The sequence below is a fragment of the Halichoerus grypus genome, chromosome 9, assembly GCF_964656455.1.
Source record: "Halichoerus grypus chromosome 9, mHalGry1.hap1.1, whole genome shotgun sequence".
Taxonomy (NCBI): domain Eukaryota; kingdom Metazoa; phylum Chordata; class Mammalia; order Carnivora; family Phocidae; genus Halichoerus; species Halichoerus grypus.
In genome coordinates, this window is record NC_135720.1 from 135,165,941 (window position 1) to 135,183,406 (window position 17,466).

Sequence of the window (17,466 nt, forward strand, 5' to 3'; positions counted from 1 at the left end):
GGGGTCTAATGTATGAGCCCACGGGGCAGGTCCTCCTATTATTCCTGCCATTGACTCTCGGGGGAGTTAGGAGTGGTAGGATGTAGTCCTTGGACTGGTGGTGCTTCTCAGTCCTGGCTTAGGTTAGAATCACCTGGGAGGGGCTTACAAAGAAAGACTGCAGAACCCCACCCCGCAGAGATTCTCAGTGAATCGTGGTGGTCATGTTTGTAGCACTTCCCCAGGTGAGTCCGGCATGTGGCCAGGCCAGCGACAGTGTCCTTATCTGTGAGCCCCAAAGTGAGAATCAGCCTAATATCTAAGGCTCCTCTTAGTGGTAAAATTTTTTTTAAATACCTCTTTTTAAAATTGCAAGTCAGCTGATGGCTCAACCACTGGGATTTTGTGACTCTGCCTCTTGTGGCCTCTGCCGGCTCACCCTCTGCCGGCTCACCTTCTGCCCGCTCACCCTCAGCCTGACCCTAACCAGGCACCTTTGCCTTCCTTTCTTTGAATCCGGCTCTCCAGGGGTATTAGGGCAGAGCTGGGTTTCAGAGTCTGCTCCGAAACATTTAAAGGAAGTCTTTTTATAGTAGTCTGCACACATCGCATGGTTTGAATTGGAAGTTTCCAAACCAACTTATAAGTGAAAGATTACCACCCCAACCTGATACAATGATAAACATTTGACGAACTGTGGTGTGGTCTCTAGGCTGCTTGCACCGAGATCTGGTGGGAGTCCCTGGCCAGCGTATGTTTATCTCTTTCGCCTGTTTGTTTACCTTCGCTCATGTGCTCTTGAAAGCTTTTTTGTTGTTAAGAATATATCTACATCTGGGACGCCTGGGTGGCTCAGTCAGTTAAGCGTCTGCCTTTGGCTCAGGTCATGATCTCAAGGGTCCTGGGATCAAGTCGCACGTCGGGCTCCCTGCTCAGCGGGGAGCCTGCTTCTCCCTCTGCCCCTCCCCCTGCTTGTGCGCGTGTTCTCTGACAAATAAATAAATAAAATCTTAAAAAAAACTAGATCTTATTTCCTTGAAGTTCTTACGCATTCAAGAGAATAATTTTTTTTTTTTTTTTAAAGATTTTATTTGAGAGAGAAAGAGTGAAAGAGAGCACAAGAGCAGGATGAGGGGCAGAGGGAGAAGCTGACTCCCCGCTGAGCAGGGAGCCTGACACGGGACTTGATCCTGGGACCCTGAGATCATGACCTGAGCTGAAGGCAGACGCTTAACTGACCGAGCCACCCAGACGCCCCCCCGCCTTTTTTTTTTTGATTGCATGATGATGACACAGAAAATGCTTTATACTTTCTAAAAGTTCCCTGTGGCAGAAAATGGTGACACAGTCACAGGAAGAACTCTGGCCTTCCTGGGGTCCTGGAGTTGGGGTTCAAGCCAAACACACGAAACCTTTGATAGGGCTCTGGTAGCTAGGGTGCTTGGCGTTCGGTTCCATCGCGCACACGCGCACACACACACACACACACACACACACACACACACACACACTTCCCAGACTCCTAGCGGCTGAGGTTCTAGATACGAAAGGTGCAGCCACTCAGCTACACTAGCGTGGGACTTGGAAGGCATGGTGTGGCGTTTGCTTCACTTCTGGCAAGCGTGACGGCCAGGGTGTCGGGCCCTTCTGCAGTGGGGCCAGTGGAGGCCCCAGGGTCCACTCACTCACCCCGAGGGAGTCCCGAGCGGGGCATGAGGAACCCATTTTGCTGGTGCAGCTTGTTCTGTAAGCGACACGATTCTGGAGCCGGCAGCGGGACTGATGGCTTCTGGCTGTGGTTGTGGTGACATGGTTCTGGAGCCAGAAATTTCCTGATTGTATGGAGAGACAGCAGCTCTTTGATGGCCGGGTTTTGTGATGGGACTTGGAGAGTCCTTCTTGAAGGCTCCATTCACACCTGTTACTTCAGTTCTCCTAAATGATTTTGTGAGCCATTGGAGAGACCCTGCAATAAATTTTCTCCTTAAAATTTTTTTGTGGTTCTTTGTGATTAGAATACTGCATACTGTTTCTGATGTGCTTTACCATTTCTGAAACACATTGATGTATATTGTAAGAGTTTTTGTTTTAAGCATTACCTCAGTTCTTTGAGGTTAGTAGGGCGGGTACTGGCCCCACATTAGGTAGTGTCGGTAATGATGCACAAATGTAGTTCTCCTGACTCCCATGTTTAGGGCCATTTCCTCTTACAGTACTGCTTTTCAGGATTGGGATCTATTGACTCTCTTTACCCAGGGTTATTCTAAACCATCAAGACCTTTCTGTGAGTTCTTCCATGTGGATGTCACTTCTGCTCAGCCAGGCACCCTTGTGCAGTGAACAACCTGCCCAATAGTACATGACAGCCCTTGTTCTTCCCAATATAACATGGGACGTTGACAATCTCATGATTGGCAGTAGAGAGGAGTGTCCTTTGTGTGTTGAGAATTTCCTGGAAATGAATCCACTGAGTAGTTGTGGTGTTAGGTTCACTTGCTTTTGTGTGTTCACCGTTCATTTTTTTTCACAGGTATTAGTCACTGTCCCACTCGCCTTACTGCAGAAGGGTGCCATTCACTTTAACCCACCGCTGTCAGACAAGAAGATGAAGGCTATCAACAGCTTAGGTGCAGGCATCATTGAAAAGGTGACTATGGTACTCAAGCCTCAGAACTAAAGAGATTAAAGTCAGATGACTGGAGTTCCCTGGCTTCTGGTATTGGGAAGTAGTGGATAATTTTTTAATTCAAATAAAATTCGAAGATTTTCTTTTCATTTGAATAATCGTTCATGAAGCATACAAAAGGACTTTATCAAAACGAGAGGCGGAGAGCTGGCCGAGGTCTGAATTTTGATGTTAGGAAAATGAGTCTTGTTATTCAGAATTTGAACTTGGCATATAAATATGTAAATAAGGTAGGTTTTTTTTTTTTTTTTTTGGCTGCTTTCTATGCCTTCCCTTCATTAATTGGTCCCAATGAGGAGAGAGTTTTACTTCCTCTGCCTTTAAAATCTTCTCTAGCAGAACGTGCCAGCACTACAGGGGATCCGGGCAGTCCTCGGGGTGGCTAGAATTGATCTTAGGGACATTTGCTTCAAGACCAGGTCTCAGGGATGCTTTGCATCTTCAGATCAGCCCGGTGGTTGTCGGTGGGTCCCACCATCGTCGGTGGGAGTACGGGACTGAACAGCACAAAAAGCCAGATGCTCACAAGAGAACAAACGAGACAAGCACATGGAAAGGGAACATTTAGGTTTTTATTTTTGTGCATAGCTCTTTAGTTAAGGACTATAGGGTGCTTCTTAGAGGTTGCCGTACTTCTGATTCCAGAAACTCCTAACCATCTTTCTCTTGCTCACTTTCCAGATTGCCTTGCAATTTCCTTATCGATTTTGGGACAGTAAAGTTCAAGGGGCTGACTTTTTCGGTCACGTACCTCCTAGCGCCAGCAAGCGGGGGCTCTTTGCTGTGTTCTATGACATGGATCCCCAGGTAAAGTCGCCGGTGAAATGTGGTTTGAATTTCCCTTCCTACAGTTTAGAACTCGGTCGAGCTCAGGAACTGATGGACGTGGTGGATGCTCTAGATCTATGTTGATATGCTTGAGGATACTTGGACTGGGATGTTTTCCTACAGGAAAGGAGCCCCAGCATCTGCTGTATTTTCTTCAAGGGCTCATATTGCTCCCTGGGAAGTGGGTCAGTGTTTCAGGCTGGTGGGGCGGCCTCTTAGGCAGAGTCCGCACAGCACAGTAACGAGCAGTACCTGAACGGCACTCTCGAGGGTCCTCCTGTGAGCCCCGAACGGCGGGATGGGATTGGCCCGGAGGAGGGCCGGCGGGTGTTGGCCCGTGTGACCGGAGGGGGCGGTGGGCGGGGCACTTGAAATGTACTATTGATGTCCTGCAAAAGAATCACCCTGGTTGTTCCCTTTTCTCTTCCTTCCAAGAAACTGCACCTTAAAAGGTTTCTCTTGGGAGCCACGGGCAAAATTTCTTTACCGTTTGAGAAGGATTTTTCCCCTGATTTTATTTGCAGATGTTCCTTCTCCGTCTTCTGTTTTTTCTAGAACAAGTTCTTATAAGGGAAAAGCCAAGAGCAACCCTGAATTTGATATTTACCCTTCTTCCTGAGCTTTCCAGCTGCAAACAACAAAATGTATAGATGCATAATGAGTTTTGTCAGGGAAACGGACTGGGGATTGAAAGGAGGAGGAGATAAGGAGGTTTGTGAGCACGGGGTCCTTCCCGATTTGGAGCCGTGCATCTAGGGACCTCTGTCCTGAAAGCAGAGAGTGTAACCTGCCCGTGCCTCCTCCCGTGTCTGCAGAAGCAGCACAGCGTGCTGATGTCGGTGGTCGCCGGGGAGGCGGTGGCGTCCGTCCGGACCCTGGATGACAAGCAGGTGCTGCAACAGTGCATGGCTGTCCTCCGGGAGCTGTTCAAAGAGCAGGTCAGAGAACCCAGCGTGCTAAGCCAGCCATGCTTGCGTTACTGCGGACGAAGGGGGTGGGGCATGGGCTGCGTCCTTCCTTCTTCCCACGTCCAGCCTCCCGCCTCCATACCTGGACTCGGCCGCGCTAGGGGCCGGAAGTCCAAGATAAGGTGCAGGCAGGTCTGGTTTCTTCCGAGGCCGCCCTCCTTGGCCTGCACATGGGCCTCCTCCTCCCTGTGGCCTCACCCGGTCTTCCCTCTGTGCTGGTCTGTGTCCTCTCTTCTCATAAGGACACCAGCCATACTGGGTTAAAGCCCACCCTGAGGACCTCATTGTAATGTGAGTGCCTGAGGATGGCCCGTTCTCAGATAGCGTCCCCTTATGAGGTACTGGGGGTTAAGGGCTTCAACGTAGGGGTTTTAGGGGAACACAGATGAGCCTATAGCAGCATTCCGTACCACCTTTCACACCAGTTTCTTCCTTTTTTGCTCACATCACACACTTCCCTCCGTCCTCCCTCCCTCCTTTTTTGTGCTAATCCACAGAGGGGGGCTGTTCGCTGGGGAACTGCACCGAATGTGGAAGGCTTCACGCATTTGCATGTCAGCCTCACACAGAGGCCGTGCTCATCTTCTCTGTGCGGTTCCCCTTTTAGTGTATGTGCCGCCTCAGCGAGCACCACACCCCCTCGCTTGCCCAAGGATGTCAAAGGCTCAGCCTTTTCCCCACGTCCTGTATGAACCCAAACCCCAGCCAGCTTTGACAACTTGCCTTTCAAAGGGATATGGTCCAGAATTTTCTCCCACCCCACAGACGCAGCTCATCCCTTTTCTGTCTTTTCTCCAAGGAGCTCAGGGTACTTCATATTTGCCAGTTTACCCAATCTCACGATCTCCGGAGATCTGTCAGTGGCGTGGCTTTTATCTTTTTCGAATAAAGGAGTAGGAGTAGAAAGAGTTGAAATGACTCAAAAGTAACATAAATTAGAGAACGAGAGGCCCCCCGGGAGGGTGTTGGCTTATTTTACGTGATGTGATTACATCTTCCAGTTGTCCCTCGCTTGGGGGTTTTTGCCCCAAAACTTGTTTTCACGCTCTTTAGTCGGAACTTCGCACATTGTTTCCGTGGAAATATTTTTCATGCTGGTGCCTGTCAGAGGCACAGAATTCACTTGAAGCTCAGTGAACGTGAAAGCGAGCGGCCCGTGGCCCTGGGGCGGAGAAGGCTGTTGAGCACTCCAGCCCGGCCCAGGACGCCCCTTCCCGGCCGCCGCGGGCTCCCTGCGCGCCTGCCGGGCGTCGGGGTGTCGGGAGGGGCGCGCCCGGGTCTTAGCCGCCGGGGAGGGCCCGCTGGGTGGGGGGGCGCGTCCCTGGCCGGAGACGGTGTAGACGTGAGACGCCGGGGGCGGGGGGCGCAGAGGGGTGATCCCCGTTGGTAGAGGCGGCGGGACTGGGTGTCGCTGCTCCGGGGCCGCAGACCGTGTCAGGCCCGCTTTGCCCCTGGCTCATGGCTCCTCCCGCTGGACGCAGGAAGTCCCAGACCCCACGAAGTACTTCGTCACGCGGTGGAGCACGGACCCCTGGATCCAGATGGCGTACAGCTTCGTGAAGACGGGCGGGAGCGGAGAAGCCTACGATATCCTTGCCGAGGAAATCCAAGGAACGGTCTTTTTTGCTGGCGAGGTGCGTGTCGGGATCCCGAACGACCACCTTCGTTCTGGTTGCTTGCTTTTCGTTGCAGGGGGGACTGTCCAGGGCTTCAGAGCAAAGTGGGAAGTGTTAGGACAGGGGCGTCTGGGTGGCGCAGTCGGTGAGGCGTCGGGCTCCAGGTGGCCGCTCAGGTCCTGATCCCCTCAGGGCCGGGCTCCGTGCTGGGATGGGGTCTGCTTCAGCGTCTCGCTCTCCCTTCCCCTCCCCCCCCTGTGTCCTGACACCAGACAGCTGCTCACGCTCCCAGGAAAGCCGTCTTGAAGCCTGTCGTTTCTTCAGGAATCTGCTTCCTGCTTTCCGCCATTTCTCTCGTCGCCTTTGCTTTGACCCGGGGACCCGGGCTGCTGGCCGCCTCAGCGGGGAGATCTGGTTTCACCCGAGAGGGCCGGCGACGGGCGGCTTCCTGCGGGGCCAAGGCGTCCCCGCCGCTCGCGCCGCTTTCCGGGCGCTCGTCGCGGCCCCGCACCCCTCAGCCGCCTGCGGCCTTGCCCGCCCTGCCGGGGTGCCGCTTCTGGAAGGCCCTTCCCGGCGCCGTGCGGCCGTGCGCTGGGCTGACCTGGCTGGCCTCCGGGACCCCTCACCCCTCGCCAGGGCTGGCGTTTTTATTTCCTACATCCCTCTTTTTTTTTAAACATGTGTTCTTCCAATTGTGGTGAATTACACATGACGTACGACTTAGCATTGTAAGTATTTTCAGGTGGGTGAGGAACTTTTACTCTGGGCGGTGGTCACGGTCAGCCAGCCCACGGCTCTCGTGGCGGGGCTTCTCTCATCCGCACGTGAACACGACAGACTTCCCAGACGCCCCGCCTGTCATCTTTGGGATCCAGTTTCTTGACGTTAGGGCCTGAGAAGTCAAATCGTAGGAAGTACATGGACTGCTGTTTTGGCAAATGCTCTAAAATTATTTTTCCTTGTTTCTAATATTGAAGGGTCTCATTACTTCCTCTGTACTGCATGAGCCTCGCAGAGACCCGCAGGGGTCTCGTGGTCACCCCTGCGGTACACTGGCTGGGACGGAAGCGCCCCTGTGTCCCGGGGTAGCCACAGTCACCATATCCGGACACCCTCAACGGCTGCCCGTTTCCATCTTGAACGAGGCTTTGACCATCTTGACTGTTCTTAGGTGTAGAGCTCAGCGGCGTCATACACAACGACGCTGCTGTGCCCTCATCACCACCATCTCTAGAACTTCCTCATCCTGCAAAACTGAAACTCGGTCCCCATGAAGCAACACCGCCCAATCCCCCTCTCCCAGCCCCAGGCTACCTCTTCTCCACCTTCCATCTCTACGGGTTTGTTCTGGGCGCCTCTTCCTCCCAGGAGGAGGATCCTGCAGTGCTTGTCCTTTCGCGACTGGCTTCAGCAGAATGTCCTTAAGGTTCATCCACATTGTGGCACGTGTCAGAATATCCTTCCTTTTGAAGACTAAATGTATTCCACCACATGTATAGATCCCGTTTCTTTTTTTTTAATATTTATTTGAGAGAGTGAGAGAGAGAGCATGAGCAGGGAGAGGGAGAAGCAGGCTCCCCGTTGAGCAGGGAGCCCGACACGGGGCTCGATCCCGGGACCCTGGGACCATGACCTGAGCTGAAGGCAGACACTTCACCAACTGAGCCCCCCAGCGCCCTATAGATCACATTTCGTGTATGCATTCACGTCCTGGACGCTTTAGTTGCTTCCACGTTTTGGCTGTTGTGAGTAGTGCTGCTGTGAACATGGGTGGACCTGTGTCTTCAAGAACGTGCTTTGGGTTCTCTGGGGTATATACCCAGAAGAGGCATTGCTGGATCATGTATTAATTCTACGCTTGATTCTTTGAAGAACCACTACACTGTTTCCTACAGCAGCGGCATCATTTTACACTCCCACCAGCAGTCACAGAGCTTCCAACACTTGAGATTGTTTTAAGATTGATTTATTACTATTTTAGAAAGAGAGTGTGGGTTGGGGGGGCAGAGGGAGAGAGAATCTCAAGCAGACTCCGTGTTGAGCAGGGGAACCCGATGCTCGGTTCAATCTCACGACCCTGAGGTCATGACCTGAGCCAAAATCAAGAGTCAGACACTCAACCGACTGAGCCACGCAGGGGCTCCATGATTTTCTGGGGTTTTTTAATAATGGCCATCGTAATGGGTATGAAGTGGCCTGCCTTCTTTCTTGGTTTATTTCTGTTGAGAAATGTTATGCTGTTTTGATCGCTAATTTTTTCTGTGCCTGTTTTTGCTTGTGTGTTATCTAGATGCTCATATCCTTCAGTCTTTTTCTCACTTCTGATCATTTTCTCCCATTTTTTCCTCTTATTTCTAGATATTCTATTGCATATATTGGAACTCCTGAATTATCTGATTTGCTTCTCTTTGCTGTTACTCATCTCTGTCTTCTTATCCTATTGTTGTGGTGGGGAGATTCATCTTCCCACCCTTGAATTGACTTAGGAAATTTTGGCTCTTTTATGAGCACGTTCTTGTCCTTGGATTATTCTTCTGGTAGCATCCTTTTCTTGCTTCATGACTCCTGAGTTCCTGTTTTCCTTTCGCCTCTGCCTTCCACATGTCCAAATATCCCATCCTTGACCGTCTGCTTAGGTTTGAGCAAGGCGTTCTTATAAAAGCCTACTGAAAGGGGCGCCTGGGTGGCTCAGTCATTAAGCGTCTGCCTTCGGCTCGGGTCATGATCCCAGGGTCCTGGGATCAAGCCCCGCATCGGGCTCTCTGCTCAGCGGGAAGCCTGCTTCTCTCTCTCCCACTCCCCCTGCTTGTGTTCCCTCTCTCGCTGTCTCTCTCAAAAAAAAAAAAAAAAAAAGCCTACTGAAAGCTCCTGCAAGCTTGCCAGGGGGTGGTTGGATCCCCAAACATCAGTATATCTATCTGTAGCTCTTTCCTCTGGCAACTGTAGTTTCTCTGTTTGGTGGCAGTTCCTGACGTTCTGGGAGCCGGAAGCTTTGCTCTTAGTTACGAAGACTTGACTTAATCCCCGTATTGTTCGGTGCCTCACCCTGGCCTCCTCAGATCTCGGGGTGGGTTGTGGCAGTGGGAGCGGGGAACCTGGTGAGGGCCCAAACTGCTCTTCGTAGCCTTCAGTCCTGTTTTCACGCATGCCCGACCTCTGCCTCCGTGGTTCCTGATGCTCCAGTGGCTGAGATTTCTAAATGATTCTTCGGGGGTGAATTGGTTGCTTTTGATCCCCCCACCCCACCCCCTTCCCAAATGTAGCAGAGTGAAGCGAATTGTCAGCACTCTTTCATCTGTTTTCATACTTTGTATGTTAGCTGAGGACCACACACGTCTTCTAGTGTCATTGAAAATGGGAGCTGGTGTTACCTTTTCTCTTCCTGACTTTTGGAGGATTACAAAAGAACGTCATTTAAAAGCTGGCTATCTTGGATTCGTCCTGGGCCTGCAGAGAGCCAGCTCTGTGGGAACAGAGCATGACTGCATGCCGGGCAGCAACTATCAGCTGCTTCCAGAAGGTCTTTTAGGCTCACGTGATAGTTGTTACCTCACAGAGAAAAAATTTAAACCCATTTCTGTTAGGTTTCTGCCTGTCTCCCCTGCTGGTACTTGCATCCTTGCCTCCTGATCATGACACCTCCGTTTATTGAAGTCTTTGGCACTGGACGTCTTCGCTCCATCCCAGCCATCGATCTAGGTGACATGGCACATAGCTTAGTTCACACGGAGCTTCCTGTTTCATATCCTTCCCCATCTTCTGAGGTCTGCTTACTGCCACGTCAGTGGCTCTTGTCCACAGCTACATCCCAGACCTGGTCATTGCTCCCACCCCCGAAGACACAGATCAGGATTCCTTTTTTCCTGTCCTGGCTTGCTGGCTCTCTTCCAGCTACAACCTCCTGGAAGTAACTCCACTCTGTCCTTCTGTTCCAGCCATCTAGCGAAACTCCCACTGTGGATGGATCGGTTCGTGTTCAGTGCCTCCCTCATCACTGATTCTAACAGCAAGATTATTTGTCTGATGGGGGGGGGGGCAGGGACTGTGTCTTATTCATTATTGTTAGTTCCAGTCCGTGGTATAGAGAGGTCATAGCCTAAAACCGGCACACAGTACTTCACAGGACTGCAGAGTAAGTTGTGGAATGATCTGGTGAGGTATGGTGGGGTAACCAGAGAAGTTCAAGGGCAGTGATGGGGAGTAGTGTTCATAGGAACACAAAGTGCCATCCATCTTTGAGGGTCATAGAAAGTTTAAGCTTGTATTCTGTTGATTATCATCTGAGTTCCTTAGACATGACCTCAAATTATGCAATTATTTCTTACAGGCAACAAACAGACATTTTCCACAAACTGTTACAGGGGCATATTTGAGTGGTGTTCGAGAAGCAAGCAAGATCGCAGCATTTTGAATAGAATTTGGACCCAGCTTTCTTCTGTGCCCCAAATGGTAAAGTTTGAAACACATGTTAAACCTCACTTTCATAAAACCAAACAAAAAAACCTTCTCTGAGAGCATTCTTAGCCCCAAGAATCCGTTTGAAGCACTTATATTTAATTGCTTTTTCCACAGGTTGATTAGGGCTAAGTCCTCTGTATTTCAGAATAAGGCAGAATAGAACCTTAAATTAAGATTTTGGATTGGATTTCTTCCATGGTTGGAGACTCCCCTTAAATTTGGTATTTTGTTGGGCTCATCAGTTTTCAAACATTGAAAAACCAAGCAGCAATCATTAAAAACCCAGATAAAGCCATGTATTTTTCTTCTGTGACAGTTTATCAGTATCTTTGCCAATGAGCCTTAAGACTTTTATATAGCTCCAGTATTGAGCTTTTACTTAAAATTTAGATAAGAATCTTTCCATTTCGGATGCAGCACAAACTCTTCAGTTAAAAGTAAATGAAACTTCTAGACTGTTTTATATTGTACGTATTTCTTTCCATTGGGTTATTCAAAAGAAATTTAAATTCAGGTATCTTTTGTGATACATTTTAGATTTGTGCACTCATTGGCAAAACAACATTTTCAGTTCCTTAAACAGCATAGGTATTCTGTCATTTAGAATGGGGTAGAGATAGTCTAGTCTTCATACTTTAGACCATTTAGAATATGGCTATTTTTCTAAGAGCCAAGTTTGGGTGGATGGCACACTTTAAATAGCCTTAATTTTGGCACCCACTAGCAAAAAGATCTTTCTTGTCAGAATACTTTAGTAAGAAACTCCCTCTCCTGCCTCTTTTTAAAATAACGGATTCAAACTTTAGGAGTATTTTTTACAGCATTATGTTTTCAGTATTCCATAGGCAGGTCCACTGGAAAACTGCAGAAAAATGGGATATCCTGGTAAATATTACACATTTAAAGCCATATCTTAAAAGCCTGAGAACATGGCAGATACTTTTTCCTTTTTTCACTCGTAACAAAATAATTCAATTAAAATAAACACTGGTTTCAGGGTCTTCAGAATGCTTATCTTGCCAGGAAGTTAGAAAAGTGGATGGTAACTTAAGTGCTTTTGTTTTAAAAAGTGTGAACAGTTCTTTCAATTATATTAGTCTGCTTCAAAAAGGGACTCAAAATGACTTTAAAGACAGTTTGCAAAATATTAGGTATTTTTAAAATTTAAAGTCAGCTTCTAAGTAGAAATAGTATTTTATGCAAACTTTAGACAGAATTTAGACACATTCCCTCCCCATCAAAGTATGATACACAGAAAAGCCAACAGCCGTAAATTGGTTTCAAAGTTGGGTTAACACAGGAAAATGTTGATATTTAGATTATCTGATGAGACTCATTGGTACTGATTGGGAAGTATTCTGCTTTAAAATGTTACGTATTAAAATGTTTAAAGAATAGCATGTGTTTAGTGATAAACGCAAAATATTTTAAGTTTGAAATGGCTCACAATTGTTTAGTTTCTGGGCACTTAAACTTGTACTGTGCTTACAAGCAAACTAAGGAAAAAACCTAGTTAGCTCAAGTACAGTAAATACGTACGTAAAAAATTTCCTGTCTCAAGTGACTCATTTGACTTTTTGTTCGTTAAGGAACCACGGTACTTTTCTTTTCTTGAGTTTGTTTTTCACTGTTTGAAGATTTTGTAATTGAATAGCAGTGAATACAGTGTTTTAACTGCAGATTGTGAACAGCTGGTTGTGTAAAACTGCTTAATAAAAACTAGACTTGTTTTTCAAATACACTGTGCACTGTAGTGATGAGTGTACTCATATTAGCTACACCTTACCCATGAGCTTGCAAGCACCCCACCAGTCCCCTCTCCTCCAAACCTTCTGTAGATTTTGCTCACCCCCTTTCAAGTAAATGATCATAATATAAACAGTTGTTAACGATAATCACCCACCTTCTGTGAGATCACTTCCCAGTTTTCCTTTGTGACCTCTCCATACAATGTGAACGTGGTCCGTTATCACTGAACGGCACTCCAAATTAAATGGGTCGTGGGGCTAAATCCACCTAAAAACCGCTGTTCTGAAATCCTCAGCTGGGGGGGGCAGGGGGGGATGCTACAGGAACCGTAAGACATTAATGCAGGAGACAAGAGCATGGATTTATTATTTTTATTGACAAGGTTTATAGGAACAAATAAAATATTTAAAATCAAAGGCCAATTCTTAGGTCTCACTTAGTTGTTTACTCCATTTGTATTTATCAAGAAACAAGTCAAACCTGTTAAAAAACCTAACAGTCAACACATACCATTTTTATGTATTTCTATGGATGGATTTTTATTTTAAACACTCAAATTGGTTTATCAAAGGCCTAATTCTCTCATAAGTAGCACTGTTTTATTTTAAAATTCAGAGATTATTCAATAAACTGATTAAGACAACTTAAAAGATAAAAATAGTCTCATTCAGGAGTGGTCTGTATACTGATCACCTAGAATCCTGATTGGCCAAAATTTAAAACCCAAAAGCCCTGATTCCACAAATACATTAAAGTTCTTTAATGTTAAAAATAAGTCTTTTATCACTTTTGAGAAATACTTTGTCAGAGAGACCCACTATTGCCTACATATTATCTTCTAGCATTATACTCCATACATTTATCATAATTATAAAGGTGGCCCGGTTTCCTGTAAATATCAGCATTTTATATGGGCAAAAGCAGTTAATAAAAATCAGTTCATTTATTATAAGCCAAATGTGCTTGTACTTAATCCCACCCTGTCCCCAAATTTTGAAGTTCTGATGTACTGATTTGGTTGATACCTAATATAAAATGTATCTACAGACACTTGCAGAGTTAACACTAAAACTACAAATTGATGACACTTCCAAGGCAAAGCAGAGAACGATCTGTTCCTTCAGTGTTTTCTCCACTGAATTCTGACTTTCACTGCTCCGTCATACCATCTGGCCGAACACTGACATTTCATAGTTTAACTGTAAAGATACCTACCTAGAGTTTAAAAATTGATCTGCACAAAAGAAATAAAAAAACTTTATATACAACAAATTTTTTTTAAAAATACAAAAATAACATCTGTCACTTTTGTCATGCTGACAATTTGACATATATACACATGCAGCAGAAAATTTCCAATTGAATCTCAATAGCTGAAGCCTGTATATTTTTAATATGATGAACACACTGCCACTGACAGATGTGTATTCAAAATATTTCGTGTACTAAATACTGCCTTAGTCTCTGCATGTATAAATGTCAGGAATAGTTTGTTCTACTTGATTAAAAGTTCTTTCTGAAACAAGCGAATACTAAGCGCGCTAAAAACTACAACAGTTCGAGAATCTATGATCTCATATAAAGAAATCCAAAATGTACAAAATACAACTATAAAAGCAAGGAACAGTTACTGCCATGCAAAATTTTAAACTAAAAACTGCATAGAAATGCAATTTAAAACAACAAACTCAAATTTACTTAACACTCAAGATAAAAAGATCAGCAATAAGTTCTACCAACACAATGCTTGCAGGGATTTAGAAAAGGAAATACATTCTCTTTGCTGGTATAATGGTATAAATCAGATCTTTACATCCACGGGACGAGTCATGTCTCCTCTGCCTCAAGAAATCAGCTGCAACAAGAGAAACATCATTTTCCTATACCGAAAATACGTTAGGAACACAAAAATCATAACCTCCCCCCCACTTTTCAAATTGTTTTTTACCACTGTAACCTTGGGAAATCTGTTGGGACCAATAGCAAACTCTAGCTACTGTTGATCTTCTGCCTCTGGTGGACAGCGATTGTGCTCGCTATGAGAGTGGCCAGGACGCACCCGGTTGCGGGCGTACACTGCGGGCCTGAGGTCCGTTCGTCTTGTCACTACTGTCCGGACTGTACTTCTAAGCTTTACAATGGGAAAGAAAAATATTTTCCCCATCTATTTTGAGAAAATTTGAGGGTCACATGTGATATATTTGGTGACATGAGTATTTTGAAACATATGCAATATTTGATGTACATCATTCCTTTGTCTTAGATGTTCAAAATGATCAAAATTAGAAAAGGTGGACATATTTACCTCTTTAACAGTTGTTTTTATGAAATCTTTTCTTTCAGTTAAATCATAAGCAGGATAATTTTCATATACCTATAGTGAAAAGGAAAAAGATTAAAAGTAGATTTAGAAATCCAGTGATACTCTTTACACCTGTGCATAAAGAAGAAATGGATGCCGTGTAGGCCCAGCTGCACGTCCGCACAAGTGTTCCCGCTCAGCAGACTCAACGGCAACGAGCAGACGATAACCTAGCGTGCGGGCATTCTCCCTGCTGTACCGGCTTCTGGGAATACCGCTGCGGTAAGAGACGCGGGCGAGGCGGACAGCTACGCAGCGCTCTTCCGTGAGGGGACTAAGCTCTTTATGTCGGCAGGTGACCTGCCAGAGGTCTCCTCCAGGCTTCCTTACGCTTCCTTGTTAACGTCCTCCAACGCTCCTGAGGCTCAACTTGAACTCTGATGAGCTTCAGCCTCCACGCCACCACTCTGTCCCCTCCCCTAAGTGAACTCCCCAAGATCCAGGTGGTCTCAGGAGTCCTCTACTCCTCAACTTTTCTAAATGTCCCTCTCTTCTGTCAACTGGCTCCCGCTGGCTGACTTCACAAGGACTCCTGGGCTGACCCCATGCGCACCCGCGCAGGCTTCACTCCTGAGGTGCAGTGAAGGTAAGCAAACCTTTTCAGTAAAGGGCCAGAGAGAGTAAATGGTTTCAGCTTTTCCAGGAACACAGTTTCTGTCACAACCACTCAACTACACCATCGGAGTGTGAAAGCTGCCACAGACAACGCTGGAATGAATGGATGTGGTTGTCACATTAAACTATTTACAAAAACAGATGGGAAGATAGATTTGGCCCACAGGCTGCAGTTTCTGCGAACAGAGTCAATCATTTACATCATTCCAGTTGTTTGCCCTTGTTCTTTCTCTGCAAAACTCTGACCTTGAACTGGTCTAACTACCAACTTTTCTATACCACTTTTAAAGGACTGGTCCCGGGGTGCCTGGGTGGCAGTCAGCTAAGCGTCTGCCTTCAGCTCAGGCAGCTCAGGGACCCCAAGTCGGGCTCCCTGCTCAGCGGGGAGTCTGCTTCTCCCTCTGCCCCTCACCCTGCTCGTTCTCTCTCAAATCAATAAAATCTTTAAAAAAAAAAAAAAAAAAAAAGGAAGAATAAAAGACTGGTCCCATTTCAAATTCATGGTATCCACTGCCAGAGCCTCTCCAGCAATCCCTCTAAATATCCCATCAGGTCCTCCGTCATGCCGTCATTCCTGTCAATGGCATTTTCACCCCTTCCTCGTTTTCGCTCTTGGCCAAGAAGCCACTATTACGCATTCCTTCCACTTTCTGACATACCTCTTCCCCTCGAGCTTATTTGTATCTGGATCTATCAATATTCCCCATGTCCTTTACCTCTGCAGGAACCCTTTCCGTAACTCTCCCCTGCCATCCCAGCACTGTCTCCAAACCTAACTAACATATACATGTGCTTTCTCTCCCTAATCTGCTTAAAAATCTTTTATCAGCTTGTATCCCCTCCCCCCATTTAGCTACTATTTCCTTTCTAAAGCAAGTTGCTTAAAACAGAAGCTTTAATTTATTCACTTTCCTCGCTATTCATTCTCAATCCAACGGTGAATAACCCTTGCATTTACCATCCTCGAAATTGCTCAAAATTATCTACTTGCTGAGTCCAAAAAACCCCCAAGTTCTCACCTGACCTCTCCATGTTAATCATCCCCTTAAAAAATTATGTAAGTGTATTCACAAAAGTCAAAGGCACAGAACTTTCTCTGCACTCCACTCTGCTCTTGTCCCTCCCCTCAGAGGAAACCAGTTATCAGTTCGCTATGTATTCTTCCAGACCTTTAAAAAACGAGTTTTTACACAAACACATAAATGTATCAATGGCAATACTGTTTTTCTGTATTTACATAGATGGGGTAATATTCTATATGTTTTATAAAGTTGACAATACCTGGAAGGCTTTTCCATGTTCTTCTGAACTGCTACATAAAATTCCAAAAATACAGATGTACCAGTTTAAACATATCCCTATCGATGGCCAGTTAAGTTCTGATTTTTCAATATTAACAGATATGCTGAACATTATTGTAATCATTTTGTGCAGATGTGACTATGTCTTTAGCATAGAGACCTAGAAATGGAATTGCTAGGTTAAAGGGCATTTGCAATTTAAATTTAAGATACTGCTTAATTGTTCTGCAAAGCTGTTACAACTTTAAGCATGAGTATGTCTCCCTATACCCTTGCCAAGCATGAAAACTATTAATCTTTATAAAGATTGTCAAGCTAATAAGCAAAAATATTTCAACTTTTATCCTCGAGTAGGGAAAGTGTGTTTTCATGTTTACAGGGCATTTCTATTTTTCCACCCGTGAGCTGTTTTCCATAGCCCTGGACCACTGTCCCATGGAAGGGCATGACCTTTTTTTAACTGGCACTGCCCTTCCCCTTCTGGAAACTGTCTCCTCTCTCTCTTGGCTTTGATAGCACCTCTCACTGTACAATTTTTTATATTTTGTAGAAATCACTTCTCAACTCTGAGGTGAATGGTCTCCAGGACTGTCTGTCCTTTGCTTTCCTCTATCTTCTTGCCTGGGCCACCTTATCTAAGCTTCTGGATTTAACTCCCAGCAGTAGCCCAGTCTGGCTTTCTCTCCTACCTTGGAAGAATTACAATGGTCAGTTTCTCTCACCTGGATGTTCCCAGCACCTCATCTCATAATGTCTAGAACAAAACTCCTCTTTTTCTCAGAGTGTACTCTTTGTTCTGCTCCCTAGATGGTTAAGGCAGGCGTGCCCTAATACCCACAGCTGAGCAAGCTCTGATGAGGCTCTCTTGATTTCGGACGTGGATTATGGCCACCACGTAACTTTG

The 17,466-nt window shown here is 46.2% G+C and overlaps 2 protein-coding genes and 1 non-coding gene across 5 annotated transcripts in view; 1 reads left to right on the plus strand and 2 right to left on the minus strand.

The window, feature by feature from the left end:
• Window positions 1–12,272, plus strand: part of KDM1B (lysine demethylase 1B) — a 56,066-nt gene extending 43,794 nt beyond the window's left edge. For all 3 annotated transcript variants that reach the window (XM_036078109.2, XM_036078108.2, XM_036078110.2), the window contains 5 exons: window positions 2,510–2,626; window positions 3,347–3,472; window positions 4,309–4,431; window positions 5,943–6,095; window positions 10,405–12,272. In XM_036078109.2, the coding sequence (XP_035934002.1) occupies window positions 2,510–2,626; window positions 3,347–3,472; window positions 4,309–4,431; window positions 5,943–6,095; window positions 10,405–10,488 (603 nt within the window). In that variant the 3' untranslated portion in view covers window positions 10,489–12,272. The remainder of the gene's footprint in view (window positions 1–2,509; window positions 2,627–3,346; window positions 3,473–4,308; window positions 4,432–5,942; window positions 6,096–10,404) is intronic.
• On the minus strand, window positions 4,986–5,092 carry LOC118526732 (U6 spliceosomal RNA). The gene has a single exon (XR_004912755.1). It is a non-coding gene; the product is annotated as a U6 spliceosomal RNA (small nuclear RNA).
• Window positions 12,273–12,640: 368 nt separating the features above from the next.
• Window positions 12,641–17,466, minus strand: part of DEK (DEK proto-oncogene) — a 33,237-nt gene continuing 28,411 nt past the window's right edge. The window contains exons 10-11 of the mRNA XM_036078117.2: window positions 14,590–14,658; window positions 12,641–14,139 (exon numbers count right to left, since the gene is read on the minus strand). Of these exons, the coding sequence (XP_035934010.2) occupies window positions 14,128–14,139; window positions 14,590–14,658 (81 nt within the window). The 3' untranslated portion in view covers window positions 12,641–14,127. The remainder of the gene's footprint in view (window positions 14,140–14,589; window positions 14,659–17,466) is intronic.